The 16,026-nt window shown below is 53.4% G+C and overlaps 1 protein-coding gene and 1 non-coding gene across 2 annotated transcripts; one reads left to right on the top strand and one right to left on the bottom strand.

Annotated features, from left to right (window-relative positions):
* Positions 1-805: 805 nt before the first annotated feature.
* LOC119090915 (putative ATP-dependent RNA helicase DDX5) lies at positions 806-10,514 on the bottom strand. Its single transcript, XM_037213639.1, has 10 exons — positions 10,353-10,514; positions 7,568-7,648; positions 6,872-7,174; positions 6,064-6,211; positions 5,737-5,889; positions 5,154-5,378; positions 4,549-4,676; positions 3,788-4,020; positions 2,095-2,331; positions 806-1,530 (listed from the first exon to the last, which is right to left on the bottom strand). Coding segments are annotated over exons 2-10 (1,497 nt in total). The 5' UTR covers positions 7,570-7,648; positions 10,353-10,514; the 3' UTR covers positions 806-1,462.
* Positions 10,515-11,315: 801 nt separating this feature from the next.
* Positions 11,316-11,389, top strand: TRNAT-AGU (transfer RNA threonine (anticodon AGU)). Its single transcript has one exon. It is a non-coding gene; the product is annotated as a tRNA-Thr (tRNA).
* Positions 11,390-16,026: the final 4,637 nt, after the last annotated feature.

The raw sequence follows: 16,026 nt of genomic DNA, 5'->3' as shown, positions 1-16,026 counted from the left end.
CCCCTCTGGCCGTTCCAATACCAGCGCGAGTGGGTCGCCTGTCACGCATCCTAGAAACGTGCGTTTTAGCAACGAATGATTGCCGCTTCCGGAGTTTTTGTCGAGACACAAATCTCTACAACTTAGCGTCATAAATTTACGTGGAAATTTAAATTTAAATTTACATGAAAACAGTTGGAGCGGACGTCAATCCTCCGACATCGTAATTTCAGTACAAGACCAGTCCGAGCTGCGCGGGAGACGCGCGCAGCGCCGGTTGTAGAATGATGGTGTGCGTGCCGCTGGATTGAGCCGAGCCCAGTCCGGTGATCCGGTGTCACACTAGCAAGGGAACCGTCACGTTTACCCGAGGCAGAGGGCGGCGCCGCTCCCACAAGGGGCGGCTGCACTCGGAGAGCGCCGGCGGCCCCGCCCGCCCACTGGGAAACCCCGGCGGCCGGTGAGCCGTGGAAGCCGGAGCGGGCGGAGGCGTGATGCCAGCTGCACGGCGCGTGCGGATGTGCCCTGCTCTGACACCTTGTGGAACGTAGAGGCCGGCAAAGGAAGCCGAGAGACTGGGCCGGACAGCTGCCGGCCACACGCGACCCATGCGGGCAGACTTGATACTGGCTCAGCCGGCAAGACGTGCTGCGAGGAATGCCTTTCAAGGTCAACACGCAAACCGCGGTAAAGCAGAGCAAGAAACCCACCAAAATGCCGGTGAGCCTTTGAAGGGCGAATCGCAGCTGCACATCACTCCAAATGTCCGCATCTTATCTATTTAAATTTCTCGGCAACTGCTTTCCTGAATTTCATTAAACACAAGTCGTTTAAAGAGCGTGTATTTCCAGTACGGGTGCGTCAGTTGACATCTTCAGCAGCCTTCAGCGCTCTCGACTGGTAATACAGCGTGTTTCCTAGTACGGACATCTTTGTTGTTCACAGTTCAAGCAGTGTTGAGACGTTGACTGGTCGACATTAAATACAACGTTCACATCCAGAGCGGACGTCCCGGTTCTTCCGTCAAGTCGTGTTGGACGCTGGCGCCATGACACGGCACGTTCTCTAATGATGTGGGCGACTCCACTACGGAGGCTTGCGCGTCTCTTGACGTCACCTGGCAGACACCGACTCAGGTACGCCGGCCGGCGGCTCTTAGAGCCCAGACGGCGCTCTGGCGACACCCAGCAGCATTGCACCGCGCGAGGCGCGGCGCGGCGCGGTGGCGGGCGGGGCTACAACTACAGCAGTCAGAGCCTGAGACGGAGAGAGGGGGACCGGGACCGGGACCGGGACCGGCGCCGCGGCCTCTGCAGGGACGTGTCGGCGGCCCGGCGGCTCCCAGTGTGGAATGTGCGGGCCGCTCCTGCCGCGGGCGGCGCACACCCGGCCCGAGCACGAGACGGGGCGGCGCGCGCGTGGCAACACTAAATGAGATGAAGTGAAATTAAACATTGAATGTCTACCCTAGGCCGCACAGGGCTCACCACCGTCCGCCGCCGAAGCCGCGGCCGCCGCCGCCCGACCGCCGTCCGCCGCCGCCGTACCGGCCTGTAACGGACACACACACGTCAGACTCCAGCTGGCACCGGCCGCGGGGGAAGGCCAGGGAAGGGGGGGGGGGGGGAGGGGCAGTGTAGGCCGCCGGACGGCTCGCTAGCGCAGCAGCAGCACGCGGGCGCCGCGTCCGGTCGGGCCGCCATACTCTCAGATTCCTGAATACGCCGCGAACTAGGCCAGCGGCGCGGCGTGAGAATGATGAATCTGTCGCACCTACCAATGTGCAGTGGTGGGGGGGGGGGGGGGGGCGGGCCTAGAGGCGACTTCAAAGAAACATACCTATATAACTCGAATAAAATAAGATGTTAAGTACATGTGTGAAGAACATTATATGGATAACACAAAGGTAAATACTCATAGCCTTGTTCCTCATACAAAAACTATTCTCCAGTATCCTGGGTTTTCTCCGAGGAATAAGGCTACCACTTCTGTCTTATAGCTCGAATGAAGAACTCACAGCCACCCGAGAAGTCACGCAAATTCCATCAGTTACAGCCATAGAGAGCTGTCACATACACGCGCACACCCTTGCCCCCGCCAGTGCTGCCTACTTACTGCGTCCGCCGTAGCCGCGGGACGAGTTCTCCAGCTCCAGCAGCTTGGGGTTCACCACCTGGTTCGCCTCGCGCAGCACCGACACCAGGTCCCGCGCCTTGGCGCCGTTCTCGGGCGTGAAGAAGGTGTAGGCCGTGCCGCTGTTGTTGCTGCGCCCGGTGCGCCCGATGCGGTGGATGTAGTCCTCAGAGTTGTTCGGGTAGTCGAAGTTGATGACGAACTTGACGTCAGTCACGTCTGCGCGCGGTCGGGGTCAGAGGTCAGGCGGGCAGCGCACGCGCACGGGTCGGCGGTTAGTCTCACGCCGTGACGCAGCCGCCGCCGGCGCGCCCGCCGCCGCCAGCACGGAGCGGCCGCGACGCCGCGAGGTCGGGCCCCGGACTCAGGGCCCCGGGGTCGGACGCCACTAGCGGCAGCCGCTCGCACAACGACGGCGGGCCGCCGGCGCCGCCGCTTCTCCCAGCAAGCGAGCGACCACATGGCGGCAGCAGTGCCGCCCGCGCTGCGTTACGTTACGTTACGCGGCGTCGCGTCACGCGGCACACCTCCACTCACCGGGGCGTCGGCGGAGTGCGCGTGGGGAGCGTGCGCCGCGCCGTCCAGCCGGACCGCGGCCGGACGCCACGGCCTCGCCGATGGCTGACGTGCCGCCCATCGCTAAGCCTCGTCCGCGATCTCTCGTACGTTACGTGGTGGACGGGGAAAGCGGGTTTTCGGGTGCCTCGACTGCGCGGTCATGTGGCGGGCGGGGAAGGTACAGATCAAGGATCCCCACGCCGGATTGGGAGTCTGGAGCCTCTGATTTCCGGCAGGCTTGAAGGCCGGTCCACGGTACGCTGAGCTTTCGACGACGGCTGATTTGTCCGGAGAGTCCACAGCTGATGCCGTTTGGTGGTGCCCTCGTCCCGAACTACTAGTCTGACAAGAAATTTACGACGCATACCCGGCTCCCCGCTACCCAGCTGGGCAGCTTGCCCACCGAGCTCCCGCCGCGTGCCAGCCTGGCCCTAGCCCCGGAGCTGGCTGGCGTCGGCCCGAGCCGGCTCTGCGGGGCTCCAGAGCCGCCGCGGTACGTACCGGCTCCGTGAGGCCGTCAGCACGGCCGCGAGCCGGGACGCCGCGGCGGCCGCCAGTCTCTGCAACACAGCGGCAGACGGCACGCGCCGGCCCGTTACACCGAGCCGCCGCACGCCGCCCACAAGGAGACACGCAACAGCGCACGGCACCTGAGCTCGGCCCACAGTCACGGCCCGGCGGGCCACACACTCACAAGGGCGGCGGCGGCCAGCCGGAGCAGCCGCCGCCGCCACAGCACGGGGACAGAGCGAGGCACTGCCACTGACACGGGCGCCATCGGAGAGCCCGCGCCCGCAGCGGCCGGCCCGGTACGCACGCGCCGATGGCGTGTGCCGGCCGGCGGTCAGAGCGCGCGCGCGTCCGTCCGCCCGCCCCAAGGCGAGCGAGGCGAGACGGCGCGCCTGGTGCCTGTCCGTCGCATTACGCTACAGAGTGCTGCGCGGCTGGTACCGCCTGTGACTGGCCGAGTCCCGGCCGAGCGCCTGCGTCCCGTCGCGTCTCCTTGCTGCCCGCGCCGCCGTCGCCGCCGCCACTGACCTGGGCCGAGGCCGCCGGGCGCCCCTCCCTCCCTCCCCCGTCGCCGGCTGGCCAGCCCGCCGCCCGCCGCGTCACTTACCGAGCCCACGGGCGGCCACGTCCGTGGCCACCAGGATGGGGGAGCGGCCGCTGCGGAACTCGCGCAGCACCCAGTCGCGCTCCTGCTGCGTCTTGTCGCCGTGGATGCACATGCCAGGCCAGCCCTCGCGCCGCATCTGGCGCGTCAGCTCATCAGAGCCGCGCTTCGTCTCCGTGAAGATGATAGTCTTGTTCTCCTTCTCAGCCATGATCTCCTCCAGGAGGCGGAACAACCTGCCAGCGACAGAGGGCAGTGTCAGAAAGGAGCAGAGGAGGGCAACCAACAGCCCGCACCACACAGGTATGGGACATCTCACCGGACACCTGACGTCTGATACCCGCAAGAAGCGTGTCTGACTTTGTTGAATGCATTTTCATTAAGCTTCATGTCAACTCCTTGCTCCATTGTGGCACGGCCTACGCAAGCGACATACTATCAGAAGCGAATGTGGCGCATCAGTGGTGACCCCGGGCGCCGTGCCAGGCGGCCGGGGTGTCTAACGGCGCGTGTCGCTGTTCGAACAACTTAGCACCCGGCGGCCAGCCGGTGTCGCCGCGCGGGTGACTCTGTGCTCGGGACTAGGGACTCGGGACTCGGGACTCGGGACTCGGGACACGGGGCACGGGACTGGCGCCAGACGCCGCACCCGAGGACGGACGTAACGCCCCAAACCAGACGTAGTACATCGCATCTCATGGCAGCGCGCAGAGAAGCACAGCCTCCACACTCGCGACAGATGGGCGACAGCAGCAGCGACTCACTTCTGGAATTTCTCGTGGCTCTCGCAGACGTCCACGATCTGCAGGATGTTGTGGTTGGCGGAGAGGTCGAGCGAGCCCACGTTGAGCTGGGTGTAGTCCACCAGGAACTCCTCGGCCAGCCGGCGCACCTGCGGCGCGGCACACTGGTCAGGCCACCATTGCCACTGCATCCATCTGCTGTCTTACCTAACCTGGAGACATCACACAGCACACACTCCCAATGGTCAAGATGGATGTGTGGCTGTTCCCCACTACATACCAAACACGTCTGTGTCCAGGGCATGAATCAGTACTGTTAACACTGCACAGTCTGGGATCTTCCTGGGATGATTCATGTTGCCACGGTTGATTAGGAGTACAGACTAGGAAGCCAGCTCCTTGCCCAACCATGGCATAACACATATTACCTGTGGTCACTTTTACAACCAATGCAGCAAAACAGCAGCATGATAGGGAGCTGTAGCTAGAAATTTTCCTACTCTCTCAATGCAGCCAGACACTGTAACAGATGGCAACTGGCCACTGCGACCGTTTTACCACCAATCCACCTGGCCTATATATGGGTCGGCCGTCAGCCGGCCACGGCGCGTCCGGCGCCAGCTCACCTCCTTGGGCCAGGTGGCGCTCCACATGAGCGTCTGCCGGTCGGGCCGGATCTGCTCCACGATCTTGCGGATCTGCGGCTCGAAGCCCATGTCGAGCATGCGGTCGGCCTCGTCCAGCACCAGGTAGGTGGTGCGCCGCAGGTTGGTCTTGCCCATCTCCAGGAAGTCGATCAGCCGGCCGGGCGTGGCGATCACGATCTCGACGCCGCGCTCCAGGTCACGCAGCTGCCGCACACCGGTCACCGGTCAGCCGGCGCAAGACGGACCGTACGGTGGACGAAGTCACACTCAGCCAGCCGGAGCCGAGAGGTGTTCACAGGAGACGACGGCAAAGACCAGCAGCAGACTGGCAGCTGGCGCATCACAAACACCACCCGCCCAGCGCGGAGACCACCGAGTGAGTGTAGCGCAACAGTGGTGACCCCGGGCGCCGTGCCAGGCGGCCGGGGTGTCTAACGGCGCGTGTCGCTGTTCGAACAACTTAGCACCCGGCGGCCAGCCGGTGTCGCCGCGCGGGTGACTCTGTGCTCGGGACTCGGGGCTCTTGGACTCGGGGCACTGGGCTGGCGCCGCCGACACTCACCTGGCCACCCTTGGGCGCGCCGCCGTAGACGCACGTGTGGCGCAGCTTGGAGCTGCGGCCGAACTCGTTAGCCACCTCGGAGATCTGCTGGGCCAGCTCGCGGGTGGGCGCCAGCACCAGCGCGATGGGGCCGTCGCCCGGTCGCAGGTAGTCCTGACGGGGCGGGGAACGGGGAGCGTTAGTGGGGCGCGACACGCTCGTGACGAGCGCTGCGGGTAGCCACCTCAACAGGAGGGGACGTCAGAATCTCAACTAGTCATGCCCTGCGGCCCTCGCCGCCACTGACCGACCCGGCGCGAGTTCACAGCGTCCGTGGCAGCCACTCACCTGGTGGTTGATGTGGATGATGGCTGGCAGCATGTAGCCGAGCGTCTTGCCCGAGCCTGTCTGGGCGATGCCCACCATGTCCTTGCCAGAGAGGGCGATCGGCCAGCCCTGAGCCTGGATTGGTGTCGGGTTCGTGAAGCCGTTCTTCCTGCAAGGCGCAGCAGGATCACAATGATTAGGTTTGTTACTAATAGGTTACAGGTTACTGCCATACTCTGGCAGGTGACCCTGTTCATTATTTTCGCAGAATGAAAGGAAGGAAACCTAAAACAACACAAATACATCCACATGGAATGTGACTGGGCTGCAGTGCGGACGTGGTGCAACACACATATAAACACACACACACACACACACACACACACACACACATGCTGCTGCACCGCCATGCAATGGCTGGCTGGTGTAGCTGACCTGCATTGACCACAACTGTTCAAGTATTGTGTGGCATGAACAGTAGGTGTGTCCAGGGCATGAATCAGTACTGTTAACACTGCACAGTCTGGGATCTTCCTGGGCTGATTCGTGTTGCCACAGTTGATTAGGAGTACAGACTAGGAAGCCAGCTCCTTGCCCAACCATGGCACCAAAATGTCTCCTGACTACCATCAAACACTGGAGATGACAGCTGCACCAAAGGTGCATTCAGTCAGTAATCCAACAGAGATCATATGCTCCCCTCAGTTGCATGCCCTGCAATGACTCACTCTCCCAGTCAAATACCTGCCCCATCCACAAAATTAATATCTGACCGCAAAAACCCGACTGCCTTGGCTGGCAATGCCACGGCCGTCGCCGCGCCACTCACTTGATAGTGTTGAGGATGTAGTCAGGCATGGTGCAGTCACTGAACTCCAGCATGGGCGCCGGCACCACGGAGCCGCGCACCGTCACCTCCTTGCTGATGCGGTACGCCTCGATCTCGGACTGCCCGCGGGCCAGCACCTGCGGCAGCGGCTGGTAGAAGTCCTTCTGGATGGGCGTCAGCTTGATGGTGGCCCAGTCCGGCCGGCGCAGGTTGCCGCCGGGCTGGCTGCTCTTCATGCGGCCTCCGCCGAAGCCGCCACCGAACCCGCCACCGAAGCTACTGCCGAAGCTGCTGCCTCCGTACCTGGCAGCAGCAGGGCAGGGCAGGTGGTGAGGGGTGGTGGCAAGGTGAGCTCACAAGCCGCAATCAACACACCACGATTATTGCCACTCACATCTGCCATGGTCTACAGCCAACCACCACATGCTGCAAAATACCATACACTGATAACATTTCTTGTAAGACACAGGTTGGGTACAAGAGTCATAGGTGTGACCAGGGCATGAATCAGTACTGTTAACACTGCACAGTCTGGGATCTTCCTGGGCTGATTCTTGTTGCCACAGTTGATTAGGAGTACGGACTAAACAGCCAGCTCCTTGCCCAACCATGGCAGTTCAGCGTGTAGTAAAGAATGCACTGCAATACAAATGAAAATGGCTGGAACAAACAACACTTCTAACTAAATTGACTTACATGGTGAGTTCCTTTGGTTGTAGGTTGCGTGAAAAAGCTCACTTGCCCGCGTCAGGTACACAGGTTCTAGTTATTTTGCGCCTGGAAAAAGAAATACAATGTCTCATCACACCTAATGATTAACTGACCCACCCCATAACCAGTGAGAAATGGCCCTTTTCAGTCACACAACTTGCCTTCAAGTCATGACAAAGCTGCCTACAAAGGACCTTGGCTTAAAATTACAGCTATGCCATATAAGATGAAATGCACCAACACGCACAAAACACCTCTGTATTCGGTATAAAACAAATGCTAAATGACCCCTCCAAAACCAAGGGATCCGTTTCCATCCACAACTTCGTAACAGCAATTATACTTCTATTCCTATTCCCAAAAATGAAAAATTGCTGACAATCAAATGTCCGACTCATCCTATTATTTTTGTGATACATATAAGCATGAAATACTATATCAGCAAACAATCAACATTTTGTCTGCAAACACACTGTTTTTATTTATCCACCAGCTGTCTTTGGTGGCAATGCCTCCCCCCCAAAATCCCTGTCATTTTCTCTTAGTTCTGATCAGCCCAATTGAGTCATCTTCTCTTAATTCTTACCACCCACATTGACTCCATGAGTTCATTGACTAAGCACAAAGTAGTCTGCGCTGACATGACAGTAAAAAAACATGTCTTCACATCATACGTCCATTTAGTGGCACATGAACTTCACTATCAGATGCCAGCTGAGTCCCGACGGCCCCTGCGCCTGCGGGACGGGACACGGCGGCATGTGGCATGCAGCACCAGCAGGGACTACATCACAAGCCCAGGCCAACTGGGGGGGGGGGGGGGGGGGAGACCACCCATGAGCAATGACCTTGGACTGGCTGGCCCAAAGAGCTGCAGTACAGCACGTCACAGCCAGCCCACCCACGGCAGCATGCCTGGACACGCCCCCCCCCCCCCCACAAGCTGCGGACCACAGCACAGACTCCCATGCTAAACAAACTCATACAACTGTGCTAAGGTAACAAATGCTACTAATGTACTGTGCTACTAATGCTACTGTGCTAAGGAGAAGAAAGAAAAATGGAGGATATTAGGGACTGTATGTACACATTTCTATTCATATCATTAAATTAATAGAAGTATTTGCTGCAATTATATCCTACACTTATACCCACACTATCATATTTCATAAATATGCATATTATTTATTACAAACTGATAAAATATACCAACACTTCACTTAAATTACTGTTATCACCAGAGCTGTATGTATTGAAAGGCATCCACGGATGGTAAACAATCCGTTCACGCCTATGGATTGACCCTACCAGACAACTCACACTTTCCAGCCATCAGCTTCTTATACAGATTCAAGGCCTGGTAACCAGATAAAGGAGAAGCAAGCTTATTTATGTTGATTGATGGGTCATGATGAATGTTCTATATCTCTATCCTTACTTCTTCAAGGGAGCATGATACACTCTGTCATGCCCATTTTTAAGGAACATCTGCAAATGCAGTGGTCATTTTACTGGTTAGGGCTATGGCAAAGCCTGGTCTCAAACCCTGGTTCCCATATGGGTGCTGAAGAAGCTGAACACACCTTGCTTTAGTGTTATACAAGAAGGCCCATCATGATCATGCCTTGGGTTATAGGATGAAAAATGAAATGGTAAGAAGACATATAACATTTGTTCACTCCTTGCACTAAGTTCCTATGACATGGTACCACTGAAGCTTTACTTCATGCTTTAATATTGATCCCAATTCATGAGTAATGAAGCATGACCAGCAATTTATGAAGATGCATAGGGTTTGAACTTAACTGATACCATGACATCATGTTAATTATGCTTAGAATAAAATATACTGCTGGTGCACACAACTCAATGCAGTCATTTCCTATGCAATCTTGAGCTTATATAACATACTTTTGTCATATTTATAATATATTTTGAAGCACAAAATATTCCTTACTTTCTTGACAGGCACATGTGACACTTTCCAAAATGGGTTATTATGGCAATGGGCAGAGCTTCAGCCAGTCAGTCCAGGAAGCACTGGGGTGTCACCAACATGGGCCAGGCACACTGCCCACTACATGGCAGATGAAATGAACTGACCAGCTGATATGCATATTGTAAAAAAACATTTAAAAAACATCATAATGTTAATGTACATGGATGTAAAGACATCCTGAAAATGTCTGGAGTACTTGCCAATGATGATTGGGTTTCAAACTAGATTCCATTGAGGGAGACATGCGAGGATATGCAGGGTCTCCCCCCTGATACCGCAATGGGCCCACATGTCCAGTCATCTGTACATTTCAAACCACACCAGCAGACTACTCAAGGCCAATCCTGGACCCAGCCTATACAATTAAGGGGCAGCCAATAACTTGATGGCCATGCACAGCTACAGCAGGTGGTACCCAGCTAGGGCTGTAGCAGGCAGACACCTAGCCCTCAGACCATTAGATGTGCACACAAAGCTAAAGAAAGATGACGAACTAAGTTTCCGGACGCGCCGATGTCAGTCACTTGCGCCCAAAGCTATAGAAAGAACTGCAATCCCTTACATCGTTAGCAACAGCCGTACCATCAGTTGTCGACTCCAAAAAGCGTCCACAAATCCCTACATGATCCAAAAGTGATAATATACCACGCACGATGCCCCTCCGATTGTTCATCACTCCAAAAGCTTGCAACGGAAGACCCAAACCACAGGCAAGTCGATTGCGGCAAGCTACCGGCCCCAGAGCCATGACAAGAACGGCCATGTACTCACCAAGTATGGTACCGGGCACGAAGCTATCTTCCAAAAATCTTCAAAATTACGTAAATCCGTAAAACCGAGCTGTTGGCCTCCGAATGGCACACAGAATCAACGGAAATGAGAGATTTAGCTCCGTGCCTCACCGGACCTGCCCGTCGCGCGGAGGAACTCACCGGAAAGATCGAACGTTCTAGAGGGTAATAAAGTGCACCCCCCACCTGTGTATTATTCTTGGGATCTTGCTAAAATGAAAATTCAGAATATTAAGTTCAGACACGCTTGATTGTTTTCTTATATTTGAAAATGGCAGTATTTCAAAATTTGTGCTGAATAACACCTTTAGAGAGAAGCTTTATGGTAAACATATTTGTCTCTCTATTTGACACGGATATTTATACGCCAAAGGAGAAAAGTAGTATCAGTTCACACTCATAATTTGACGCATTAAAAGACCAGTCCATTGATTGAATTTAATTAATTATATTAAATTTTAAAAGATAGATGGAAAATTTTAGACTTAGTCATATTTTTCTGAAAGCTTATGTAGACGGAAATCCCATATTACGTAATGTCCTTGGAAATAATGATATTTGATGACGTCACGGTTCTGGGTATTATCCGGGGATGCGTCCAACGCCTCCAAAAGTGACCAGCACTTCCGGGAGGGGGGGGGGGTCAAATTGTGGTTTGGCAAGCTCGTTTCGACCAACAAAAATTCTCAGAATTCGGGTAAATAACGTCAAGCCCACTTGTGAAATCGTCATGTAAGGGCGAGATGTCATTTGTTGAAGCAAAGCCAGCTGAGCATAAACCAAGGTCATTGCTATTTGTTGTCTGGTTTGTTCCCCATCCTCTCAACATACCCTTTCATTATGATTCTTCCCCCCCATTGTATTAAAATAAAAACAGCGGTTGCAGCCAGTCTAACTGTGGTCATACTATAACCAATAAAGTGTTAGAGGCCAATGTTCTCGTGGCGCCATGGCTTAGTTGGTTAAAGCGCCTGTCTAGTAAACAGGAGATCCCGAGTTCGAATCTCGGTGGTGCCTGTTTTGGTTTTTCTGGTACCGGAATACCCGAAGCAAGTTGGAAAGAAGAGAGAGGCGTGCTATTTTGGTACCCCCGTTTCTGAGCTGCTTCTTTGACGTTCGTTCCCGCAAATCGTTCCCGTATCATTCTTCGTTTTTAGCTCGGTATAACCTAACTGTCTTGGGCAGATAAAGCTCTTGCTCATTTAGATATTGACTGGGATTGGTAGCACTGTTATGGTAATTTTTTTTCCAGCGATAACCGCCTCACCCTTCTCAATCCTATTGAACGCAAAAAGTTCACAATCGCATGAATGTCCCATTCGCAACATTTTCCAAGATCCCACTAGTGAACGGCAAGAGGTACACTTGGATAATTTGAAAGCACGAGAAAGATGTGAGAAATTTAACTTTTGAGTGGTTTGGAGTGAGCTGTGGGTTTTTTGAAAGGTACCATGGGAGCTGCTTTCTAAAACTGGTTGGGAGGGCTCGACCGAAAAGGTTGGCTTGACTCCCTAAAAGCCTGATTTCTCCCCGATTTCGACCGCTTAAGTTTGCGTGTTCGAAATTAAGATAAGAATTCGCTGAATATTTTGCAGGCTAATTTTTTCTCTGCAGAGGAATATGACTTCTCATTAAGGTTAATGTGAGCTGTCTTTGTGTGAAAAGATTAGAATGGGGTGTAACTCACAGCAAAGAGTGTTTTGGTGGGTCTGAAAAAGGGATCACTTAAGACTACCGCTGTCGCTGATCGTGTTGCACAACCAACGCAGCTATGATTATGCGACAAATGCAGTTGCTATTGCTGGAAAAACATGTGTTAACTTTTATCTGGGCCCATCCGTACTTTTAAAATCTGCCTCATATTGTAGTCCATTGTTCTTTATCCAAATCCAGACGTTATCATTTGGAACTACTTGTCAAGTAGTTGCAAGCTGGTTGAAAGGGAGTAATTGGGGCATATTTAAAAACATTCTCTCGTGAAACCTCAGAAGCCGTGACGTCTTCCAATAGCGTTACGCGCGGGATTTCACTTTTTCAGAATGTCCTTACTTTTTCGGTTTCTTTTTGTTTGCTTCCTTGGCAAACTCTTCGGTGGTATCCCGGCCACTAATACGTTACGCGTGTGGCTTCACTATTTCAAGAAACATATTTTGTTTGCTTCATTTGTATCTGTGCTTTTTTGTGCGCTCTTGCTGTAACTCTAAATATTGGCGACACCCTCCTGCCGGCAATCCGCGTAACTAGAAGGAGGGGTTCCTCATTTCTCCGCGATATTGTCATGATTGCTCGCCGGATTCCTCACCGAGACAAAACGGCAATCACCAGGCTCGCAAAACTTAACTTACATAAATGCAACAGACGCCGTGACTAGATGCCCATGCGCCGTGACTAGACTAGATTTAGATGCCGTTTCTGTATGTTTTTTAAAGTTACGTACTCATACATTCCCTTGTGTAATGTGAAATGTCTGAATACGTTGACAGATAGTTATGAGCGGAGGCAATGGTGCCACCTTGTCGGAATGGCCACGTTTATTGATATATCTTTTTTATTGCGGCCACTGCGTGCCCACAATAGTCTAGAGATCAGTATCAGTATCAGCAGATGGAAAAATACCCACGAGGTGTTTATTACGGTTCTAATGCGGCCATGGTCGTGTTTCAAAATATATGCTAAAATGTGCAGTTTTCAATGGCACACACAAAAGGCATACAGTAAAATGATACCAGTAATGACCAAATAGTTAAAACGGACCGATCTTTTCAATATGGGTCGGATCAGATCAGTGGTCAGTGGTCCAAATAATATCATGTATGGAGGTCTTAAACGCGGTGCCCAATGTTGTGGCATCACAGGCGTACGACGGCAAGCGGTTCCAGGCAGCTTCGGCTCGATACAAAAACGCCCTCTGGATGCCAGTCAGTCGGTGCCTGCACAGGTGCAGTGTACCTCTGTCCGAGGCGCGCGTTTCACGACTCGAAACAGTGGCGCGTGGGGCAAAAAACTCGCAGATCTCGTGAGGCGCGCCTACCTCCTTCAGCGCACTTGGCACTTTTATCCGGTCGAGTGCGCGTCCATGGCCTCGATCATCGGCCACCCAAGGGAATTTAGAACCGGAGTTGCATAGTGGTGTTTTTGGAGCCGGTGATGCATAGTGGTGTTTTTGGAACCGGAGTTGCATAGAGCTGTTTTTTTTTAGCCGAGAACGACTCCTGCAACAAAGCTGATTGTTTTGTTTTTTTGTTTGGAGTTGACTACTGGTCGCCCCACCCCACACGCACAGGCACCACGTGATATGAGGGAGCGCGTGCGCCTGGATGATGATTTTGAGAAGATCGCAAGTGAAGTAATGACGAAATTTGTACGAAGAAACGCGAACGCGAAGAGAACGACGCCATTGCACTATTCGCAACGCTCAAAACATGGGCATCCCACGGCAGACCGGAGTCAGCTATAACGCCAAAATTGTGATGTTATTTGAGGCATGCACGGTCAAACCATTTACTTTAAAGTTGTGGACAGCTCACTTTTTATTTTACTTTAACCCAACGACCATAAAAGCAGCTGTCGTTCCGTTCCTTTGAAGACGATTGACACTGAACCAGGCGTAAAGGTCACAAATGGTGAGCTCCAGTCTGGTTTTAGGGTCGGCGAGACTGGGTCCGTCAGGGGGCGCGCAGTCCACGTACACGATGCCGTCTGCTTTGGAGGTGAGGCGGCCATGAGTCAGGTATCTATGTAGATCGTTGGTACACAAAATTAACAGAATAGGACCGACGATGAAGCCCTAGGACACATCATATGACATGCGGAAAGTGAGCCCCGCACCACCTGCCCTCGACCACTCTAATCACTCCCAAACTGCCCCACATGGGTAACGCCATACCAAGACAGCTCGGTGAGCAGGACAGCAGGACATCACGCTCGACGCTACCGAATTCTTTTGACAGATCGATCGACGTTTCCGACGGCAGAAGACGGTCGTCGGTATCGGCGACCAGGCGTTGGACTGAGGCTAGCGGGGCGCCCTCGGTTAAGAAGCGCGGCATTTGGGTATATTGGGATGGATGCAGCAGCGTATCCGGAGTATCGCCCCAAATTCAGTGCTTGGAGTTTGACATAAAAGGTGTTTTTGCCTATCATGATCAGTAATTTTCAGGAACAGTGAAGAGAGTGGAGATAAAATAGCATACATAGTGGCTCCTAAATGGCTCATCAAAAACAAAACTGCGCCGACGATATGGGTATAGTTTGTTAACTGAACAGTGATGAATAGCCCCAGATACCAACAAATAACAACAACAAATAGGCTTCTCCACTGATAAACCTCATGCGTGAGACATTTGTGTTTGCGTTTGAGTGTCTAGAACGCACCACAAGATGTCACAACATTCGTGATGCCTTTTTGAGCAAATCACGTGACAGGGGCTCATTTCGCAAAAAGAGTTTGCCGGGGACTGGGCAGTTAAAGTTTACGAGACCCACCTCAAAAGCATGCCAACAAAATGGTTTTTCGTGGATTTTCCCACTTCCTTCGCAAAGTTGGAAAGGCACGAATCAAACTGTATTTGTGGAAGGGGGAGGGCTATGACTAAAATGAAAACTACACTCTTGTTACCTGAAGCCGTTAGCTTATTGCGCGCGTACTCGGCGCTCATCAACATGGTCGGTGACTTGGAAGAAAGTAAGTGATAAAAAACCTTCACCCCGATTCGCTGTGTCTCGTAAAGCGGACTGATAACGGGGGGCCGATACGGTAACTCCCATCCCTCTGCTGTTTCCTAAACTAAGAAAGATTAAGTCTAGCGGAAAACACCAGTAGATTGGTCTCAACGAGATACCACGATTGGTAATAACTCTTTTTGTTTAGTCGATATTCGGTCCCATAATGTCAGACCAAAGGCCAAATGTTTTTAAACGTCGAACTTGTTCAGCTTAACATGTTCATGTCTGCTAGACCGTGCTCTGTAGCGACACGAAACTTAGACAGGCACAGGCGTGCTCCTTATGCGGTTCTGAGCGTAACGGCGCGTAGTCTCATGCGTTTTTAGTGTACAGTTATGATGCATGGCCCCGTCAATGTAACATTTTAGGTCCACCATGCGCGGTCCGCGGAATCATCGATTGCCGCCCAGCGCTCGCGCCGGCTGTTGATCGCCGTGGAGTGTTTCACATTCAGAGGGCCACAGGGATGTTATATGTGGATCGATGACGAGGACGCTGGCCAGCGCTGGGTTGAAAGAGAGGGCATGGGGAGTGCAATAGCTGAGATTCATATTATAATTGAGGTAAGGAGGAAAGAAACATCTTTTCTCGGCTGATTTTGACGAATTTCCTGCTGTCCATTCTCATTGTGTGCTGTGCTGTACTGTGGTAACCCGCCCCCTTTCTGTCCTGTCCTGTCACGTTATCTCCATTCCTGTCCCGTCTTATTTTGTATCCTGACAGTGTGGTGGTTAACGCCGACGCGTTAACCACTGTACATCTGGGAAACCAGATGTCCGGGGTTCCGTTCCCCGCGATGTCCGCCTTTCCTGCTAAGGTGAGAGGCAGGCAACGCCACATAGCCTCAGCGGCTGAGTACGTCGTAAGGCCCCAATGACGACTGTCGTTCTAACCTGTCATCTCCTGCCCTGTGCTGTTCTCTTCTCTAT

The sequence above is a fragment of the Pollicipes pollicipes genome, unplaced genomic scaffold, assembly GCF_011947565.3.
Source record: "Pollicipes pollicipes isolate AB1234 unplaced genomic scaffold, Ppol_2.1 Scaffold_3216;HRSCAF=3773_pilon_pilon_pilon, whole genome shotgun sequence".
NCBI classification, from domain to species: Eukaryota; Metazoa; Arthropoda; class Thecostraca; order Pollicipedomorpha; family Pollicipedidae; genus Pollicipes; species Pollicipes pollicipes.
Note: the sequence above shows the minus strand (reverse complement) of the source record. Positions and strands in the feature narration are given on the sequence as shown.